At 42.0% G+C, this 23148-nt stretch overlaps 1 protein-coding gene across 1 annotated transcript in view; it reads right to left on the reverse strand.

Moving 5' to 3' along the window:
* The window catches only part of LOC149318748 (oncoprotein-induced transcript 3 protein-like), a 52694-nt gene that overhangs the window by 18851 nt on the left and 10695 nt on the right, over positions 1–23148 (reverse strand). The window contains exons 3-5 of the mRNA XM_089510387.1: positions 20706–20816; positions 14244–14366; positions 7356–7478 (exon numbers count right to left, since the gene is read on the reverse strand). Coding sequence (XP_089366513.1) covers positions 7356–7478; positions 14244–14366; positions 20706–20816 — 357 coding nt within the window. The remainder of the gene's footprint in view (positions 1–7355; positions 7479–14243; positions 14367–20705; positions 20817–23148) is intronic.

Consider the following 23148-nt stretch of genomic DNA (forward strand, 5'->3'; position numbering starts at 1 on the left):
TGAAAAAACCCGAATCAGTGGTTGATAAAGTGGTTTAATTTAACAGCACATTTTTAGCGAGTTTTCCTGTGCCTCCTGAGTCTGATTCAGGGCAAATGAATGGGAACGAAATTGTGTCTGATTCGGGAACTTGGAGATGGAAGGAGCAGTGCTCAAGGGGCTGGCCTGGGGGTTTCACCCGCTTGTTCTCTTTCCTGCATTACCGGCACCATTTCCCCTGTTCGCATAGCCTTTCCCCCAATGGATTGGGAAGCAGGGTAAGGCGATCGCACTACATTGAGCTCCAAACACAGTAAACACATTACTCTCCCTGCAATCTCCCCCCTGCTCCACATTCATAGACCAACGTGTGAGGAGAGCCATTGAACACCATTTTAAACTTTTTTTTGCCTCTGCCTGAGCACCTGAGCAGCAGATGGGCTTTGCATTACATGCCTGCTTGATCCCCCGCCCCCAGACAGCCCAGGGAGCAATGGGGGAGGCAAAGGGATTTGGGGGGAATAGAGGCTCCTTTTCTCTCTTTCCCAGAGGGAGTCTGGGGAGACACAGAAGAGCCTGGACGCAAAGGGATTTGGGGCAAATAGAGGCTCCCTTTTCCCTTTTCCGAAGGGGAAAAGCGCCTAAGTGACTGATTGGCTGTGACGTCAAGCATTTAGGTGTTTGATTGACAGCTGCTTTAAAAAAAGAGGTTCCGAAGGGCAATGGGAACGGGGCGCAAAATAACCTGCTTCAAATTACCACAGGTAAAATACCAATGGGAATGAAAACAGGGGTAAAAAAACCCGGGTCTATTTGCACCCATTATTAATGGGAACGATGGGTCAGATTCGATTACGACTTGGGAAAAAAATCCGAGTCAGAATCGCAGTGAAATAAGCCGCTTTTTTTGCCCAGTGGGAATGAGGCCATAGCAAATAGCTTTAGGACATTTTGCTGATATATGCCAACTTCAGTCACGAGAATGACTGGTGTGAATTGCTGTGATATTTATGTTTGGGTTTGTTTTAACTTAACCATTAAATCTTTTTTGTTGTTTATTGGGGGCTTACTACAGTGTGGTTATTTAGAAGGTGTGAACATTGCATTCCCAATGTATTAGTTTACATGCCTTGTTTTATTTATTAATTTATTTGAAGTATTTCTGTATTACCTCCCAATCCACAAGGGCTCCTGAGGTGATGAACAAATAAAAATCAGTTGAAACAATACAAAGATAAAATCATTTTAAAAACATATTAAAATATTCTTCAAAAACTCCTAAAATTAATCCTAGAATAGAATCATATTTTCTCTAAAGCTTCCCACCTAACAGCCTAAAGTAAACCTAAATACAGATACAGGAAATACAGACTTAGGGGCTGTGCAGATGGGCAGCATGTAGCTGCCCCTTTACTGGCCAGATCAGGGCCGCGGAAATCCCATGTTGTAGCCCCAATCCAGCCACTGGAGAACGCCCTCCAAGGGGTGCCATAGCCGCCATGGTGTGGCTTTATGATGCCCCTTCAGTGCTGCGCCATTTGGACACAGGCCTGGAGGGACACCATGATGGCGTGCATCATGCAGACTGATGTGTGGCAAAATGGCACCTTGGGGGTGGTGCAGCATGTAGCTGCTGTACCTTAATGCCATCCACAGATCAGCACAAAGAGCCAGTGTTTTTTTTTGTTTTTGTTTTATTTATATACCGCTATTCCAAAGATCATAGCAAGTAAGCTAATTTGCCCCCAACAGTCTGGGTACTCATTTTAGCGACCTCGGAAGGATGCAAGCCTGAGTCGAGCTTGGGCCCTTTTGCTGGTCTTGAACTCGCAACCTTGTGGTTTTGAGTGAATGGCTGCAGTACAGGCATTTAACCACTGCGCCACCAGGGCCCAGTGTGTATTGCCCCTTCGTCCAAGGTGCCTCATCTTTTCCCCAAAAAATTTCTTTGGAGGCTGTGGGAGGGGATGATACATTTCTCATTTCTACTATAAGGAAACCATAGAGGCATCAACAGAAAATTCACACACGTACCATATTAGAAATTCACTTCTGGGTTTCTATGTTGTCATCATTATTCTATAAAGAAGCATTTTAGTGGGGTGGGGCAATAGGGCAGTGTTACCGGTCATATTTCAGGAATTCTCTGAAACATACTCTTGACTGTTTTGCTGATACCTAATTTTTGAGCTTGAAGAATCAACAGACTTTAAATTATTTTCAGGGAGGAAAGGTGTGGATTTATGGATTCTGTTAACAATGCAATATTAATTTCCTTAACTTTTCTCTGAACAGTGAAAACAGGTGTTGCCTATATCCACATTTTGATACATTGATTCCTGATTTCTTGGAATCCAAGATAAAATGGGCACCTTGGGGCATATTTTTTCATTCTCTCCTTCATATAAAATGTTATTGTTCAAGCTTGAAATCTGTTTCAAAACCATCTGCCCACTCTGGGGAATAGTTTTGGCCAGGAAAACAATATGCTGATGTACGCACACAGACATGCACAAAAGTAATATTCCTGGAAGTGTGTCTCCCTCCTGACTCCACCAAGGGTGCAGTTTTGACAGAAAGAAGAAAATGAAAAACCAGGGTTATCTTGCAACTCCTGCTCTGGTAAGATATGCAAGTGAGAGAAGAAATCCATAGATAGCACACCAAAGAGCAAAGTGCAAACCCAGTTGGGGGAGGGAATGACAAGAAGAAGATAAACGTTACATTCTGAGCCTCCGAGGTGCAATTTGGAAACCATTTCCAATAATGCCTGGCAGACAGATAACTTTGCATAGACCAATTGATCATCTCCCAGTCCTGATTTAGGATGTTTATTAAGTTGCTCGATGAACTCTTTGATAAATGAGTATACCCACTGCTTTTCTACTGCTTGGATCTCAGTTTTGGAGCCTGACTTGCGTTAATGAAGTGAGACAGCAACAGAAAATATGTATTTTCCCTTACAAGCATTTTTTTAAAAGGATAAAAAAAACATAACAAAGAATTTATTTGTCTTGGCATGTCTTCTCTTGCCAAGGTGCAAGGGCCAACATAGACATTACAGCAACAGACCTGTGTTTCTGAGGTGGGGTTGTATAGGCCAATTTAAGTTTCCTAAGGCTTCGGCCTTTGGTAAGGAAACAAAAATATTTAAATATCAAAAATATCAAAGCCAAGCCTGTTAGAGTCTAGCTTTAAATCAGCAGAGTAGCAAAAATGTGGTCTTGTCTAACTATGGCGCGGTACAGAAGGCCACTAAGTGCCGTTCTGGCGGCGATACTAGGGTTAGGGACCGTGCACCAATTACACAGTTCCTAACCATAGCATGTGACTGCATCATCCTCATGGCGGCCTCCCGTCCACATGGGCCCCACCATGACGCCGGCAGTGCCACACAGCGACTATATGTCACGCACAGGAAATGGTGTCATAACGACGCCACTTCCTGGTTGCAGCACCGCAAAGAAGGAGCTGCTCTAGGCAACTCCTTTTGGGCATGAACATTATTCCCGCAACAACCAAATGGCTGTGGGAACGATGCTGAGGAGAAAGGGGCTGGGTAGCCCCTTTCTCCCATGGCTGTGGCTGTTGAGGTGTCTGGGGGCATGAAGCCCCAAGGCCACCCCCTTTCCGGGCCACAGAGAAGCGGCGTTTTGCACTTTGGGGCGGTCTGTACTGTGCCTATACTACCCTAAGAACTGAGCCTGGCTTCAAAACAACACAAGTAGCTTGTAGTTCAAACAAAAGTTTACTAATGGACTTAATCTATATATACATAAAGGCTATATGCTAATCTAGCTAGTGAATAGTTCAGGTAAAAAGAAATCTTTATGTCATTATCTTTCCTAAGAAAGTTGAGGGAGGAAGAAGATGGAAAACCAACAGTTCATGAGAAAATCTTTGAGAGAATGTCAGTTAGTCCCAAAGGGGGAGTGACCTAAATCACATGGTTAGTTTGAATGGGGGGGGGGGGGGTTGCATGCAGGAAATCACTATCTATCTTTTAAGGAGTAGGAAAGAGAATGCAAAAATCTTCCAACAGATTGACTCTATGGCAGCAGTTTCTGGTAAGTGGCATAAGCAGCCATTCCCCCTCCCCGCATTGTTCCTCCTGAGCCCCTGGCCTTTTCTCTCTCTTGGAAGACAGAGCTATGTATGCCACATGGCTTCTTTGCTCACTAAAGCAGCTTGGTGCCCTCAGGTATGTTGGTGGACCCCATTTCATTGTCAACACTGAAGTAAGGTTCATCTACTTTTTCAGTGAAGCCTCCAGTTATAGAATGGGGAGACATCTTATCCTTTTGTCTCAGGAGCAAATGGTCTTGGACCTTGTTTTAAGTTAAGAAAATGCACAGATACTTAATACTAAACCTTTCCTTTTTCACAGGTTGCAGGCTGAGGAGGCATGGATACTTGGATTTAGGACCAACATACTGTGCCCACACGACCCTCTGACAGAACGCAGAGGTCATGCTGTCTGGGGGATACTGGAAAATAGTCCTAAGAGTAATTTTTTCCAAGTTCTGCTGGAGCTGCAATTAACATAAGGCCTGTGGACACCATAAATCCATTGAATCCTATCTCCTCAACTTAATTCTCTTTTCATTATTTTATCATCCTATTACACTCTTCCTATTTCTATTATCCCACTTATGCCCATTTATTATTGCTACTTGCTTTGGGGGCACTGCATTTCTCCACTCTATTTTTCACATTTGCTTTTCAGGCAGTTACTAACATAGATGTCTCACCCTTGCCTTTTTTGGAGGGGAGGGATGCTGTGCTGATATCTACTGTTGCAAAAATGTGCGTATCTTAATAGTGTCTTCTAAAAAATAAATTATTCCTAGGTGGCAGCTGATCATTTAACATGATATCCTGAGTACAGCTGGAGCATTAATGTTTATTAGCAATTTACAGCAAGACTGGAGGAAGTATTAATATGATACAAGCAAACAGCTCTGCATAACTGCAGTCATTCTTAACTATTTTAGCACCATTTGCCTAATTAGAATTAATTAAAAGATAGATTTATGGAGCTGGAAAAAAGGTAAGCAACTTTATACCCCCATAAATCCATCTGTGAGTGGTCATACATTTGATTTGCTTAATAAAAAGCAATGCTTGGCCCTTTTGAAAAAAATGTTTGATTATGTCCAACCCACTAGATATTCAAATTAAGCTTGCAGCTGCAGGGCTCATCCTCCTATTGCACCAAGTCTAGGCAAAATCCCAGGGCTCAGAGCTCACTGGTACTGGATTTCCTGATGCTGCTGTAAACTACAGCAGTACTCACAGGATGCCAGAGCACAGAGTCCTGTGTGACTGTACTAAAGGACATCTGTGGCTTAACCTTGCACTGTTTAACAGCTTAACACTGTTGCAGGCTGACCTGACAAGTGATTAACTTGCAGTAGTCTTCTTCACTGGCAGCTGAGCTGCTTTTCTGTGACAGCAGAATATTTAGTATGGAGTAATAAGCTTGCTCACCCAACTGGTGGCTTGGAAGTAAAGTGTTAAAAGCAGTGTTGCCAACAAGCCTCGAAGATAATTCCCCAAACGTTTGGCCAAAACTCACCAAATCCCCCCATATGTCACTAAATATTCAGTCAAAATACCAAAATTACCATTAAAACCAACCACCAAAATCACACCAAAGGCTCTGAAAAGTACCCATTTTGGTGTGAAAGTCACCAGATTGGCAACATTGATAAGTGCACAACCGTACTTGCACAAGTAACTGTGTATCACTAGGGGGCAAGAGAGACAGAAAAGGGTAGTTAGGGTTCCCTGGTGGGTTTCCTCTTTGCATTGTTGAGCTAGAAGGAACAGAGTTGATATATAGAAAAGAAAGTGGCTTCAGCTTTAAGGAAACTCATCTTCAAAATGCCGTTTGTTAGCCTAAAAGGTGGGTGACGTTGATGTCAGTACCTTCTTGAAATTCAGGGAAATTATAGCTCAAAGGAGGCCATGAGAGGAGGGTAACTGCAGGGAACTTTTCACTTATGTATATGGGAAAGAACTGCAGTGAGTACTCCAGTTTCAGTAAATAAAGTGTTTTATTTAGAAATGTGTAAGTGTGCACACACACACATACAAGAACATTAGGCAATCTTAAGAATCATACATGGCTATCGGAAACAAAGGTGTGGAAGGTTGGATAGAGAGAAGTTGGGAATTAAAGAAGGCAATAATTATTGGTCCTGAAGAGAAGTCCATGGAAAATGCAGTGCTGTGTCCACCACAGTCTAGGGATTTGCAAGGCTTGAATTGGCTCAGACAGAGTCTGAAGGTTACACAGAGGATGTGGCTAGGGCTGAGTCAGATTTTTAGCCCATTTATACCCTGGGCAGTGCATTGCATTATATTTGGGGACTGACAAAAAGGTCCAGAATGGCTGGTGGCTTTAGTTCTATTTCAGTTATTTTAGCTTAACAATTGGGCAGGAAGGGTGTATAGGACATCATCGTGAGTTGGGGCAGATGGCGTGGTTACTGATTACTTCCATCGGAAATGCAAAGAACTGGGGGAGGAGGTAATCAGGAAACACATTAGCATTTATCTTAGTTGTATTTAGGTCTCTGCATGTCCTCCAGTCAGCATGATTCTGGTGTGTGTACTCGGCCCTCCACGTTCACAGCTTTGACACTTATGATTTTAATTATTCACAAGATCAAGATCACTATGGGCGCACTCCTCTTCCTCAGGGAGAAAAGCCCAGGAGGGAGAAGCTGGGAAAGTCCGTGCACCAACCCTGCCCCTTTCCTGGTCAGATTGCTGCCTCCCTAGGTACTGATCCACCCGGACAAGGGGAGGGGATAGATTCATCCCTCCAAACCCCTTTCCTGTGCAGATGGGTGCCTGCCTTGCCCAGACACCCATCCACCTGGGAAAAGGGCATGGAAGGATGGATGCATTCCCCCCTCCCCTTTGCCAGGTGGATGGGTGCCTGGGCAAGGCAAGCACCAATCTGCCCTGGAAAGAGGTGGGGAACAAGTTACAGGGACTGGCGGACGGGGGGGGGGGGAGAGGAGTGTGTGCACGCCTGGTCCTTTTCCCCTGCTCACCCGTCCATGCAAGGATGGGAGTTATTTGCATTTTTTCCACATTCACTGGGGTCTTGTGCCCCTAATCCTCACAAATATGGAGGGCTGAGTGTATAACTGTAGTTTCTGCAGGCCGTCATGAGCTTGAAACATGCCCAACTCTAGATATTACCATAGTTATGAAACTGCATATCCAATGGGAGGGGTAAAGGGTATGTTAACACCTTGCCATTCTTGTAGGGTAGGAAAACAATGCATTTGCTTCACAGTAGCCTTACCCTGGACCAACAACAAAGTATTGCTTGTCACTAGAGATCCTTGTCATATTACCTTGGCAGGTGTGCCTGTCTTCTGACAAAACCAGGCCCCGTGGACACTCACACTGGTAGCTGTTTTCCACTGTGATGCAAGTATGGCTGCAGCCTCCATTGTTCTTGTGGCACCCTTCATTCTCTGTGGGAGAAGTAACAAGTAGACACATCAAATGCTTTGCTCAACCCAGTAGTAAATGATCAAGTAAAGACCAACATGGCTGATGGAAAGGAGCACTCTGGTTTCTGTTTATGGTCCATTCCTTTAGATCTGTCTTTTTAGATCAGCTGCTCACATGCAGCTTCTGGGCTTCCATTTTTGTGGTCCCCAAAGCCTGCCAGAAGATCCCATTTTCAGCTATTGTTTTCAGCCATCCAATTCTCCCCAATCTCCCAAAACATTCCCCTTCCCCTACTCTTCCACCTCATGTCTCACTGAAATCAATCCCAAGCAGAAGTTATTTGAGACAGGCAGAAGCAGCCAGGGAGTGTAAGGCAGCAACGGCAAACCCAGTCTCTGAGGTTCTGGCACTTGCTGCTCCTACCTGCCTTAGTTAACCCCTGGCTGGGATTGATTTCAATGGGACACAGGGTGGGAGACTGAGGGAATAAAAACCAGCATCAGCAAACTCAACCTCAGAGATTCTGGCATTTGCTGCTCCTATCTCAGTTAACCCCTCCCCAGGATATCCCAACAATGATTCCTTTATTGGAACAACCAAAATGCACAATATATGCTAGCTTCTTCATCAGGCAAGATGTTACAAACCATGCAGTAGAAAAAAAACCCTGAAGATGCCTGGAGCTTCCCGCCCAAGCCTCCTTTACTGCCCTGAGACTGCTTCTCAGTCTGATTACCATCAATCACAGATACATTTAAATTTTAAATACTGACCTGAGCATCCACATTTTTTTTTATCCGTGTGGTGTCCTGGAACCAACCCCCCCCCCCCCCCCCCAAAATGGATAGTGTATAATGGAAGTTGAGGTGGCTGCAAGCAAAGTGAGTCATGTCTTTCCCCAAAATGGGACATACACCATATGGCACATCAGTAAATATGAAACAGGCAATGCAAGTTGTATATTGCTCTATAAAACCTCTAGAGAGCTTTACTCTCAGTGAAAAATAGTACCTGTTACTAAGGTTTAAAAGTATCTATAAAGGTAGAAGAGGTAATAATGCCCTTTTGTACCAAAATCAAGACAATCAAAGTGAATCAAACTGGTCAATTTGCTCCAAAGGTCAGACACTGATCAAAGGAAATAGCAAACATATGCTAGATTAAACAGAAATCCGAATATGATTGATAAATGTTAACTGGATGCAGTTTCAAGAACTATTGGTCTATCCACCAAACACCGTCTGATAGCAATCCCACACAAAGTAGCTGCATGAACAAACAATCTGTGTGAAACAGGCTATTTTTGCAAGTGTTGTTTGCATAATCACTCTAGTTCAGGGCCAGGCTGAACGTGATTGCAGTGAATGTGCAACTTTTAAAAACTGCAGAGAGCATCAGATAGAAAAGCTGATCATTACTGGATTGCAGCTGGCAGGAAGGGACATTTAATCTTTCATCTTCTGTGTACCATTTCCATGGTCCAGATCTGTTCAGGTCCCAGGCCACTCAAGGCTCAAAGGTCTGTCAAAATGAAATAGAGTCACATGATGATTTATTTTGACATTAGGTTGGCCTGACAACTAAGTGGATCAGGGCTCTGGAACTTTTAAACCTTGCTTGAATCGTTAGGAAAATCCCTTCTCAGAAGCTGCTCTCGGCATTAGGAAAAAAACCCTCATCACTTTTAAATGAGGCATTTTCAGGACTGTCATAAAGATGAAAAGACGTTATATCTTCTTCTCTGCAACTGCTGCTTTCTGAAAATTAACAGCCATTCCGACTGATGTTACTTGCAGTTTTAACATTTTTCTGTTCACTACAAAAAAGAATTTAACATCATGTCTAGTTTCGCTCTCATTATAGAATATGATCATACTTTATACCCAGGAAGCAACCAACCAAACATACATTCTTATTATTTATATTTTTAGTAATCTCTCTCTTTTTCCTATATGCTGTACTAATATTAGGGAAGCAGGAAGGTGCTTCAGGCTTTCACAGCCCTTCCAGTGCACAATGATCTTAATCCTTCCTTCAAATGTGAAGAAGAACAAAGGATTATACAAGTGATTCTTCTCCGTGGTTGACAAGTACAACACCAGTTTCCTCCATCAAAATTCCACATTCCATAACCTTGTAACAGCAATTGAAGATCTCATAGTAGGTTGGTTTTGTTAGGCAGAGGTGACCAACATATGGGTTCATCAGTCATTTCTATACTGTATATATATAATCTCCAAGAACAAGGGGAGGCAGCTACACATCTTCCACTATAAATATGTGGTGGCCAAGGATGACTCTCCTAAGGGTGGCCTTAGGATCATCATAAGTTGGAAACAACTTGAAGGCACCCAACAACAACAACAACAAAGTAAGATCCAGAATATGAATGCCATTTACAACTCGCACATGATGTAGGAATCTCAACCTTCTGTTCCTAACCATCGCTTACCATTAGAAAGAAGACATGTGGCTGAATTTGCACTGCAGAAATAATGCAGTTTGACACTGCTTTAATTGCCATGGCTCAATGCTATTGAATTCTGGGATTTGTAGTTCAATGTGGCAGCGGAGTTCACTAACCAAGCAGGCTAAATATCTCACAAAACTACAGATTCTACAATTCCATAGCATTGAATCATGGCAGTTAAAACAGTGTCGAACTGCATTATATCTGCAATGCAGGTACAACATCCATATATACTGTTAGCAAGTTATTTGATCCTGATTTTCCTACATTTTGGTGAATTGTAGGCCTCTTTGGAAAGAATGCTGGGCTGTGGCTATGCAAGAACACCCAAGGGAAAATCTGTGCAAATTTACTTGTGAGAATTGTTGGGCAATAATCAAAAGCTCACAAGCCACTGGGACAACAACTAGCAGTAAGAAATCCAAATGAAATTGTTTGCTAACAGAACAACCCAGGGAAGGAGCATGCAGGGCATATGAAAAGTTCCAGGAACTAAATCATTTTCAAAATGCAGTAGTTTTCAAGAGGCAGGTCTTCTGAAAAGCTAGTGGTCGTTGCCCACACCACCCCAAAATACTTTGGATTGCAACAAGGTTAATAATACATTTTTGCTTCAAAAAGCCATTTCATTTCCAGCAGTCATGGGGAAAGAAGCCAAAGGCAATGGCAAATGATGTCATAGTTTCTGCTGATCACAAAAGTCCTTGGGCTTTAACCCTGCAAGCTCTGGCTCTAGTACACCACTGCACAGAATAGTCAAAATCAATTGTTGCTCCATCCTTAACTCTTTTATAAACTAGATCCTCTCAGTATTTTCTGCAACACTAAAAGCTTTCTTGTTCCAGCCCCAATATAAAATCAGACACAGAAATCATGTTGTTGTTTCTTTGAACAATCTATTGTGCTAGTTAGCATCATCCCCCCATTCCCGAAGTGCACTTTGTGTGGCGGATAACATGAGCAAGATTTCTACTTTTAGATGAGCAAGGAAAACTTCCCTGAGTATGGCATGGTCAATGGTTCCTGCTTGTGTGCCTGCCTCTTAACTTGTTAAAGCCAGCATCCTCTTTGCCCAAAGGAAAAAAATGCCATGCACCTTGTTCTAGTCTCCCAGGTTCAGAATCCTTAGAACAGTGACCAAGCAGAACTCGATGATGATTCTTCAACCATAGATGTTCCCAAAGCAAATTATACTCCAACTTATCATAGGTCTGCATATGGGCATTAAAATCAAGTGCTTTGCCCATAGAATCATAGAGTTGGAAGAGACTGCAAGGGCCATCCAGTCCAACCCCCTGCCATGCAGGAACTCTCAATCAAAGTATCCCCGACAGATGGCCATCCAGCCTCTGCTTAAAGATCTCCAAGGAAGGAGACTCCACTACACTCCGAGGGAGTGCGTTCCAGACTTCTGGTAAGTTGGAATATAAGTTCTGCTTGGCCACTGTTCTAAGGGTCCTGACATTCAGCATGCACTTGTGCCAAAATAGGTATGTCATGCATCAGAATCCTATCTATTCTGGACCAAGATATGTTGTTTGACATATTCACCTGTCTGACAGGTGACCAGAGACTTCTGGACCATTACAGAGGGGACACAATGGCATTGTTTACAAAGATCTTGAGTTTTGCAATTATGTGGTTGGCCACATTAACTATCATGAAGTCCATATGTTTGGGCTAATGAAGATGTTGCATTTCCATTTTGAGAAGGAAAAAAAATCACCATTATGTGTAAACCTATTTCTATGGAGGGCCAAATGATCCCTATCTAGTGAATTTAAGATGTGAAACCCCTTGTGCTCAATTATTTTTTAAAATTACTTCATCAGCAGGGGTTTTGTTTGTTTCTCTAATACGTCAGGGATTTAGAAGGAGTTGTAAGTGGAGTGAGGAGAAGAAAAGATTTTTATATGTGCTTCACAAGTGGAATAGTATACCTGCTTGTATACTCTTGCATCCGTGTAAAACCATGAAGTACAATGTCTAAAATTAACTACAGTATATATTTGACTATAAGTCAAGAAATTTATGCCCAAAAATTGACCCTAAAATCTGGGCTCAACTTATATACGGGTCAATACAGTCACCATGGGTTGAGATCGACTACAGGGCAGTTAGCAGCAACAACAACATTTATATGCAACATATTGCATATAAAGGTCCTTTAAAAAGCAGCCTCGATGTCCCACTCTTTGTGCCTTGGCAGTGATTGCTGAAAGAGCTGTGAGGAAGGAGTGTGTGTGTGTGTGTGGTGATTCCCTTCTCAATCCAATCTTAAAACCTTTTTGCATTCTCATCCTCCTCCTCTTTGCATTTCCCCTGAAAAGCTACCCCTTTACCTCTCCACTTTCAAGCTGATCTTAAAACCTTTTTGCATCCTCCTCTTCCTTCTCTTTGAATTTCACCTGTAGATCCAGTTACTTTTTTCCCCTCCACTTCCAACCCAATCTTGAAACCTTTTTGCATTGTCCTCCTCCTTCTCTTTGCATTTCCTGAGGATCCAGCTACCTTTCCCCCCTCTACTTCCAACCTGATCTTGGGGTCATTCCCACTTGGAGTATCCGCTTTCTAACTGATTCCCAAAAGGTCCCTTGTTCTCATTATGAAAAGGGACCTTAGGTAGAATTGCTTTTTTTGTGGGAATGCTTATCATTCCCATTAGATGGAGCCGGAGGAAGGTGGCTCTCTTTCTCTCTTCCTTCCCTCCCCTCCCTCCCTTCTCTCTCTCCCTTTTCTTTTCTTTTCCTTCCTTCCTTCCTTCCTGCTTACCTTCCCTCTTTCCTTCCTGCTGCTGCTGCTTGACCGGTGCTGGCAGGTGTGGCAGTAGCGTCGCAAGCCTCGCCAACTCTGGGCAAGCGGTGGCGGCAGGAAGTAAAGAGTGAAGGAAGGAAGGAAGGAAGGAGAAGAAGGGGGAGAGGGAGAAGGAAATAAGGAAGAATGAAAGGAAGGGAGGAGAGGAGAGGGAAGGAAGAGAGAGCTGCTGAGAGGAGGAGGAGGAAGAGGAGGAGGGCAAGAGATAATTTTTTAAATAAAAATAAAAATACAGGTAATCGAAAAATTGAGCTATTGCTAAAGTAAGTAGTTGCTTTAGCAATATATTGATTTTTCGATTATTTCTATTGTGAAAAAAGAAAATAAGAAAAAAGAGAGAAAAGAATTGATTCTGACCTGGCGTTCCCACTTATTGGGCACACTTCAGAATTGATTCCCCCCCCCCAAAAAAAAAAAACCACTTCCAAAGTAGTGTCAGGAAACCCCGGGTTATTTGTGTTTGCCCTGCTTCTTTCCTCCTGGTATCGATCCAATGAGGATCGGAAGCGGTTTCAAATGAGAACAAAGGTAATTTCCCTGAATTCTGCTTCAGAGCAAACTGCAGTGGGAATGACCCCCTTAAAACCTTGTATTCTTATCCTCCTCCTTTTTGCATTTCCTCTGACAACCAAACACCTCTCTTCTTTCCACTTCCAATCCGATCTTAAAAACTTATGTCCCCTAAATTCTACCCTCAACTTATCCATGGGTCATATCAGAATCCATGATTTTGGCCCTAAAATCGTCCCTTGACTTATACACAAGGTCGACTTGTACATGGGTATATATGGTAGCTACACACACCAATTTCTTTCTCCAATGGCTGTATATGGCAAACCAACAGAAGCTTGATAAACTTCTTGATTTTTCTGCCCCCTTCAGACAGCTTAGGCAGGAAACTGTGGTGGGTTACAGACCGCCATTTCGGACGTCCTCAGGACGTTCCAGTTTGAAAAAGGGGCGTCTCTTCTAGACGCACCTTACTCTGTTACAGACAGAGTCCGTAACAAATGGCAGCGGCCGTTCCACACAGCCGCCGCCATTTTGACGTAACGGACGCTCTGCGTCCGCACGTCGCACGGCAGAAGTGACGCTGCGAGTGCATGCTTTGGCACTTGCAGCGTCTCTTCCGGGTTGCCGGAAGGAGCGCGATTTTCGCACTCCTTCTTTGCAGCATGGAGGAGTCGCGCTGTTTGGCTGCTGCGACTCCTCCACGCTGCAACCGGCAGCGGCCTGAGACCGCTCCTTTTGAGCAGTCTGTAATGGGCCAGAAAAAAATATTTAGCTATTGCTTTTCTTTGTATACACACATCCTCTGTGAACAGCCAATGATCAATTATGTAGAAGGTTTTTCAGCCCTGTTGGATGTTATCCTAGGCTGTGGACAGCTACAGACAGTGAATGTCAGTATTCAACAGTTGCATTGATTAGAACCCACATGCAAGATGAGTATGTATTTTCACGAAGACATTCTACCCAACACTGTTGTCTCCCCACTCACCCTCACAGGTCTTTCCATCTTCCCCCAGATCACGTCCAACACCACACTCACAACGGTAGGAATTCTTCAAGTTTATGCAGAGCTCGCTGCAGCCTCCATTGCTTCTTTCACATTCATTTTCATCTGTAGCAAACGGGTCACAAATCCACAGTTTAGCCTGTGATATGTAAGCTAATGGCTCGTTTCATGCAACTTGAATCAGGAATTAGTTTCTTTTCAGGTGGCATTGACTAGCAAGGATCTAATTCCTACAGTGTGATAAAAAAATAGCTATGATTTTGACCCCAGACTTGTTCTCCAGACTCCAAATATAAACACACACAAACACAGAGAGATTTTATTTGGCTTTTGATGCCAAGTTCAGAAAAGGGACTTTTGGTAACTCTAGCTCCCAGAATACCAAGGCACCCAGTCCAGTCGCCAGAGACTGTGGGGATTCTGGAAGCTAGAGTCCAAAAAGGTAATTTTTCTAAGCTCTTTGAGTGAACTTCAGTAATGCAGGTCTTGGGCATAGCTCAAAAGCTGCAGTACTGTTATGGTGCTTGGATTACATTTATTGTTGTGTAATGCTTTGAAAATATTTGTTTGCTTAATAAACTTTGGCAAGCCCTAAACACAAGTAGTCTTAATGCTGAAATGGGTTTTTAGGGAGGACTTAAGCAACCCAAGTCATAAGTTCCTGGGGGGAAATAAGGAGAAAAAAATCAAATGTTTTCATAAAATTCCAAGGATGTAGGAAGAAAGGGGTAAAAAACAAACTCCAAACCCCAGCCTTCCCTCTCTTCCTCTTCATTTGTCATCACCACAATCCTGTGAGAAAGGTTAAAAAAGAACATCAGTGGCTGGCCTAAAGTCATCTAGTGAACTTCATGGCTGAGCAGGGACTAGAATCTGGATGACCGAATCTCACTCCAGCACTCTGACCATTGCACCTCATGGATCCCAAGGAAGGGGCCTTAAATGAATGCTCTACCTCAGGCATTTTAATATCTTTAAAAGGCCATGTATGGCGTTCGACAAAAATTTAAAGGGCATCTTAATGCTGTTTCATTTCGCTATCTGCTTCCGAGCTTTGTGTAGTAAAGTCTCTTTGCCAGATGTGATTACATAGACACAAGGTGGGCAGATAGTGGGCAGGTAGGTTATGAGAACAAGGGTCTAAATAAATTGTAGTTCCAACTGGGACAGACTCATTGAATCAAGGAGAACTTGCTAAGGAGATAACATAAGTTCCATTCATTCAGTGCTCCATTTCTGAGTAATACATACAATTTCCCCCCATGAACATTTACAGAGGGCCCTTGTTATCCGCTGGGGTTTGGTTCCAGAATCCCCATGGATACCAAAATCCATGGATACTGATGTCCCATTATATAAAATGGCATAGTAAAATGATGTCCCTCATATAAAATGGCATAATCAAGTTTGCTTTTTGGAATTTATATATTATTGAATATTTTTAAGTCATGGATGGATGAATCTATGGATTAAGAACCCGTAGATATGGAGGGCCAACTGTCCTTTGGAGCAAGCCTCATAAAAATCAGTGATACTTAACTTCTTGAATTAATTTTTGAATTATGGATAGGGTTGTACAGTTAATTAAGGGCTAAAATGTTAATTTACATCTGCCCAAAGGTTTATTTTTTTTTTAAAGGAAACCATCATGTTATTTTTCCAGGGCAACTTTTGTGAGCAAGGTGACACAAATCCTAATTTTATAAGCCACCATTAGCTTGAAGCTTGCTACAGCAATTTAAGAAACTGAAAGGAACGGAGAAATAGCCACTTAGAATTAAGATTCATAGCATATAGCCATTCGACTGCACACTGAATGAAAAGCTACTCCAGTTAACATGATTGATGAAAGACCTCCCACATGCTGGTGCATTCAGTATTGCTATAGAACTGCTAGTCTCCAGCTGGACTAGATTGTCCAAGACCTTCAATTAGGGAACAGGGAGCGTGTAAAGATCACTTGGCATAGGGAGAGAAAGGGGAAGACAAGTGTGACTGTGTTTGAAATATATTTCAAGTTGTTATTGCTCAGAACTTGGGAAATTAATTAGTAAGATGGATGAGCCCTAGAGGCAGAAAAATGAGGAATATTACTGTTGGAGGGAGACTACAGGGGGTTCAGGCAACCTCCCAAAAGCAATTTGAAGAAAGTGAGTTGGGTTGTGGGGTCCATATGTTTGATGGTTGGGCAACCACAGAGCGGGCAAGGGACAATCCAATGGGCACCACTGGTGCACATCACTTCTCATTTCAATTTTGACTAATGTATATGGAAAAGGGGTTTGGGACATTTTGTAGTGGTTTTGAGCCATTGGGTTTTTGAAAAATAACTCCCAATTTCACTATTTAGAGGTCTGGTGTCTTTGGGTGGGTTTACTGGGAGCTTCAAGATCTGCACTTTGGATCCCCAAGGGCCACATTTAGCCTGAAGACTGCACTTTAGTCCCTTCTGGCTTATATGCTTCTACTGCCACATATATGTTGATTAGAACACATTATAGTTGGCCCATGACTCTCTATCACTGGTCCTGGAGGAATTCTAACTCTATACATTGGTACATGTGCAGAGCACCTTCTCAGGAGGCAACAGCAGAAGTAGAGGACTACCCAGAGTTAAGTGGCTGTACTAGACCATAACTAGGAATGTTAGAAAAGAAAGATTAATGTGTTCTATTAAAGTTTAATAAACTTAAAAATAAAAATAAATACAGTTGGCCCTCTGTAATCAGTAATTCTGCATCTATAGCTTGATCATATTACACACACACACACACACACACATCCAAAAAGCAAAGCTTGATTTTTCCATTTTATATAAGGACACCATTTTACCATGCCATAGTATATAATGGCATTTGAGCATCCATGGACTTTGTTATCCATGGGGTGGGGGTGGGGGGTTTCTTAGAACCAAATCCCAGCAGATACCAAGGGATCAGTGTATAAATATAATTTATTATAACTAGTTTTTTTTAACTCTGTGTGTGTGTGTGTGTTGTGTGCCTTCAAGTTATTTCCAACTTATGGCAACCCATGGAGTTTTCTTAGCAAGATTTGTTCAGAAGAGGTTTGCCTTTGCCTTTCCTTGAGGCTGAGAGCATGTGACTTGCCCAAGGTCAATCAGTGGGTTTCATGGCTAAGCAGGAATCAAACCCTGGTCTCCAAAGTTGTAGTCCAACGCTTAAACCACTACACTACACTTTAACTAGTTACTTCCAATTTAACTGTCAACTGAATTGATCTTAATTAGTTAGTTCTTATGTCTGCATTGGACACAAACACATGGAACCCACTGTGGAGTTGCAGTCACATTGAATTTCCTGGCTAGGGGATTCTAGGAATTGTTGTCTAAATAAGTAACTTTCTCAATCTTAGTATCATCTGAACCTGAAGTCTATGTGCATGGAATGTCTGAAGGGAGCTAGAGTGAAGTCCCTTGAGCAATCTGATGTGGGAGATTGACAATTATATTTTTGAATGTGTCAGACACCTGTACCATATTTTCCCCATTAGTGACAACTATTTCTTTCTTTTCTGGAACTCATCAGGGACTAGCAGCCCATGGCTCATGGACTGGCAGCACCACCACTTTGGCTAACACTGAGCTTGAGGCAAGCACTCTCGCTAAAACCCATTTCTGAAAGCCAAATGTCATTTTACGTTAAGTACACTTTTTTAAAAAAGTGTTCTGAGGCCCTTTATTTATATATGTATTTTCAAAAATTCTACCATAGAGGCCCCAATCTGGATCCCGGTCTGTGTTGTAGAGAGCGGTCGCCAGAATAGGCCAGAAAATATGGTGGCTCAGCCAACCCACCTCCAAATGATCTGGCAAAATTGGAACACCAAGGCTCCTATGTAGTTGACCAACTCAGGAATTAGCAAGCCGAAGTATATAAAATGATCAGTTATTCAGAATTATGAAGACAAGTATCATTATTGAGCCTTCTCCCAGGAATAATAAAGCCTGCCTGCATTATATTCTATACGTGCACCTACTTGGCAATAATGTACACTGAACATAGGAAGGGTGCTCCTGCATACACATTGTGCTTGAAAGGCTCTTCCTATTTAAGGATATTTCTGTGATATTGCACAGGAAAAGTAATTTCCCCTTCCTTCACAATTAGGCAGAATTAATTAAAAACTGCTGGCCAATGTTGAGCCCCCTGCCACGTTAAAAACTATCCTTGCACAGACCCATAAGCTGCTTCTTCCCTCAAAAGTGTTTTTACTGCAAAAGCATCTTCAGAGACAAATAGCTGCTCATGACGTAATGTATTATTCAGCTGCTAAATGTTGCAAAGCCATCCAACTGGTTCCAGAGAATGTGTAATTGATAGGTTCCATGTTATCAACTACTGAGTTTTTCCCTTTCTGACCAGGACTAAACAAGTTTATTTAAAACTGGACTGAAAATAAGCAAATAATTGCTACCCTACTCCTAATGCACTCCCTGCCCCTCTAAATTAGCAGAGAGCTTCGTTGTAATTAATTTTCTTATTTCTTCCGACCAATGCCTGACTTCTATTACCCTTCTCTGAATTAATAGCTTGTTTTGGTTAAATCTACTGGAGTCCTGCCATGAGTCATTCTGAATATTTTATTTACCCCTCTTGGTCTTGATAATAAGATTGAGAGTTTAATACAGTTTTCAGAAGTAGGCTGGAACTTGTCTAGCTATATGATAGCAGAGCGGGCAGACACACAAATAGTGATTAATATGTTCTGATATTGTACATTTAAGCCTATTGGTTTAGGATAAATTAGTTTTTCTCAGCCCAGCACTGTCTCTGCCTGAGTGGAGAAGGGCAGAAATTTTACTGAGATGGCTTCTCATCCTTTCATTGACATGAGTTGAATCAAACTTTTAATCAAAGCTTGGAAACATCGGCTGTATTAGCTACTTTATACTTAACCAAATAACCACTTTTGGCCCAGCCTCAAGCAAGCCTGATAGAAATGTCATTCATCCATGCTCTGATCACTGTTTGAATGGATCTTCTTTACCTTAAGCAGCTGATGCTCAGTAAAGTAAGTTGGTGGGGGATTCAGGAGTTACAATTCTGGCAATAGTATCACAATCATGACTAAGTAGTGATCGTGAAAATGAAACAGTTATGGCTGAGTAAGTAAGTAATATATATAAAAATCCAAAAATCTTGATTTTGCCATTTTACATAAGGGATGTGATTTTACTGTGTTGTATATTAACGGGGCTTGAGCATCCATGGATTTTAGTATCTGTGGAGGGTCCTGGAACCCAACCCCAGCACATACCAAGGGCCCAGCGTACTTAACAAAGAACTTATTGCACACCTTTTTTCCCCCTGTTATGGGAACTGGAAGGGGACTCTCGGGGCCGTGCGTGACCTGCAAAAAATTGATTTTATCACACAGTGAATTGTCCTCAAAAGGGCCCTGTTCCATTCCCCAGCACCAAACCGTCCTCGTTCAGTGCTGAGGGGCGTTAAATGTTCTGGTTGGAAGTCTTCTGACAGAAAAAAATGGCACCGCTCAGCATTGAACGGCGATGGCTTGGCGCCGGGGGACAGAACGAGGCCCTTTTGAGGACGATTCACTGTGCGATAAAATCCAGTTTTTGCAGGTTGTGCGCAGCCCCGAGAGTCTCCTTCCAGTTCCCATAAAGGGGAAAAAAAGGTGTGTGATAAAGTTTAAAGTGAACTGTACTTAACTAACTGTTGGTAACTGATACAGGATTCTGGCCATTACTTTTCTGGTCTTCAGCTCTAAGAATCCCTGTTCCATGCAGTTACTACAGCTAGAATCCACATAGAGAAGTCCTAAAAAGGAACTTTTGACGATCTGTTTTTGAGTGTTTAACTATTCTTGTTCTCATTTTGTTTCACAAGTCAATATGCATAGGGTACAGGGCCTCCGAGTAGATAAGATTCACAATACAATGTTCTTTCAAGTCATTTTCTTTTTACTCTATTAATCTTCCTGTCTTCTCTTTTTTTATATCTGCCTCTTTTCAGTCTTTCCTCCTCCCTACTTTTTCATGCTTTTATTATCCAGTTCTGCTTAGTGAAGGACAGAGACAACCTTAGCAACTTCCACTGTCCACTCGGATAATAACTGGTAATGGAAAAGCAGTGACAGTGAAGTGAATTGTGAAATAACCAAGGAAGAATGAAATCCATCTTGTTCATTCCTCCAGCACACCCCTCTCCCAGTATGTTCCTTTTGATGTTTGTTTTCCTTCTTCTTGTAGGTCTTTTTCACACCACATAAGTAGATCAGTTTGAGTTTACTTTCACTGCATTGGTTCCATTCATTGAAATCCTGGGAGTGACATTTAGAGTTCTCAGACAGAGATCTCTCTGAACTACAAATCCTAGCATCCCATAGGATGCAGCCATAGCAGCTAAAGTTGTGTTCAAATGTTATAATAGCGTAGTGTGAAAGTTACAATTTCCTTACCCAGGCAGGTCTGTCCATCTGGTCCCAGTATTGTCCCTAAAGAGCACAGGCAGTCTCCAGTATCCAGACAAGAGCCCCGGCAATCAACCACATCACAGATGTCATAGAAATCTGTAGGATGAGAAAGTAGTTTTGTTAAGAATGTAAAATAGCTGTCCTTGCAATAATAATAATAATAATAATAATAATAATAATAATAAGCCCACCCAATCACAAGGAATCAGGTCAGTGTCTGGCAGATGTTGAATCAGGTCAGGTTACAACAATAAAAAAAATACATTAAAATACAGTGAAATTCAAAATTAATCCCTTTCCCACCCCTCCAATCCCAATTCTAAAACAATAATATTAAATAATCACAATATAAAACATTAAAATACAATTGGCTAAAAATTGGGGGGAAGTTGGCTGGACAAGAAGAAACATAAATAGCAATCAAATTCACGTTTGTATTCGTATTCGTATTTTCAGTCAAGATGATTGTGTACAAGAGTAGATACAACCGCATCAGGCCTGTGTGTTCAAACCAGGTCATTACCCATGGCAGCTGGAGGATTCCACCTGTGAGGTGATAAATCTGCTTCAAGATTAGTTCAAACTTTAAAAGAAATAATGCAAGTGCTGAACCCTAAAGCCAAAATAGTTTCAGCATGTTGCATAGTTCTTTTAAAGTCCATAGTATGTTCACTACCCCACGACTTGGAAGTTCACTATCCCACCTACCAGTCACCTGTAAATTCCTATAAAATGGAGTGAGAGTGAGGGAGGGGGGTCCTTACTTGCCCCTCTTGCTTCTTTTCTACCAGTGGGTTTCCAGCTAGGAGAAGAGGGGGATTTGGTAGTACACTCGTCCCTCCACATTTGCGGCTTTGACTTTTGCATATTTGATTATTCACGGATTTTATTAACATGTTCTCTCTAGGAATAGCTAGGTCTTCCAGTGCAACTCTATGGTCAACTTTAACCAAAGGTCACACCAAAAGACCTAAAGATTCCTAGAGAGAACATTCCACTAGGCATTTGTAGCTCCTCCAGCACAATTCTATGGTCAGTGTCTGGAAGATGTTGACCACAGAGTTGCACTGGAGGACCTAGAGATTCCTAGACAGGTGTTCTCTCAGGTAAAAACATGGTGCCTTTGTTATTTGCACTTTTTCCATATTCATGGGGGTCCTGTGCTCCTAACCTCAGTGAATGTAGCTGGGACGAGTGTAGTAGGAGACCTCATTTGCCTGCCCATGTGAACCTTAAAATCAGGACCACTCCCTGTTTTATATATGAATTTAATCCAATCCATCATAACTTGTGCTGTTATAAAATCGACTACACCCTCCCAAATGTCAACCCTCTATCTATCAAATTAAAGGGGTCTTACTACCATATTGGAGAAAATCAGACTGTGAGTTTGATTTCCCCAATATACATTATAGAAGGAATATCCATGAGATCTGACGTGGAGTGTTAGGTATTGCTGCAATTATTATTGGCCAGAATCATATATATATTTGTCCATATATATATATATGTGCCTAAGCAGTGTAATTAAGAGTGCTACAGTGAATGCTGGCTTGACCGTCACCCCCATCCCTACTTACAGCAGTTGTGGTAGTTGGGGGTCTGTTCCCTTGTCGTTCAAGAAGCAGTTGACCGATGTGTCCACTCCCTCTCATAAGTGATCTCCAGTGTGACAAGCACAAATAGGACCACTGTTGCAATTTCCCCTTGTGCCACAGATTGCTCGCTTGCATGGGGATGCAAACATTAGTCAGCTTCTTGATCAACTCCCATTGATCACAGCAGCTACATGGTCCCTAAATTAAGGGCTACGTAGGGATCATGAATACATAACAGTAATGAGAGCTCTAGGCTATGCATTCATAACTGCCATAGAGGATTTCAGCCATTATTGCTTATTGCGTGTACTGTGAGACAAAACTACAGCAAACAAAGTGATTAGTGTACTGTTACATTACACAGACTTTATAATTAAGACATCACTATTATAAGATGTTGCAACTAATATATAGAGTCACCCCTCCATGTTCACAGATTCTTTATCCACAGCTGAACGATCCATGGCTTGAAAATATTTTAAAAAATTAAAAATCCAAAAAACAAACAAACCTTGATTTAGCCATTTTATATAAGGGACACCATTTTACTATGCCAGTGTATCCAGTGGGACTTGAGCATCCACAGATTTTGATATACACAAGGTGGTGGTGATCTTTGAATTAAACTCCAGCCAACCAAACCAAACCAAGGGCCCACTGTATTAAACAATTTAAGAAGTTCAAAGGAGATTGATTAAAAACAGTGAAGATAAAATTTAAAACCCTAAATCTGTGAGGATTAGTGTAAAACCATTTTAGGTCCCAAAGTAAACAAACTGTATTTTCACTTTGCAATGGGAAGACAGCAATGTAGGCTCCAAACAAGCCTC

The sequence above is a fragment of the Sceloporus occidentalis genome, unplaced genomic scaffold (genome assembly GCF_023333645.1).
Source record: "Sceloporus occidentalis isolate IW3139 unplaced genomic scaffold, rSceOcc1.0.p SCAF_2, whole genome shotgun sequence".
Taxonomy (NCBI): Eukaryota; Metazoa; Chordata; class Lepidosauria; order Squamata; family Phrynosomatidae; genus Sceloporus; species Sceloporus occidentalis.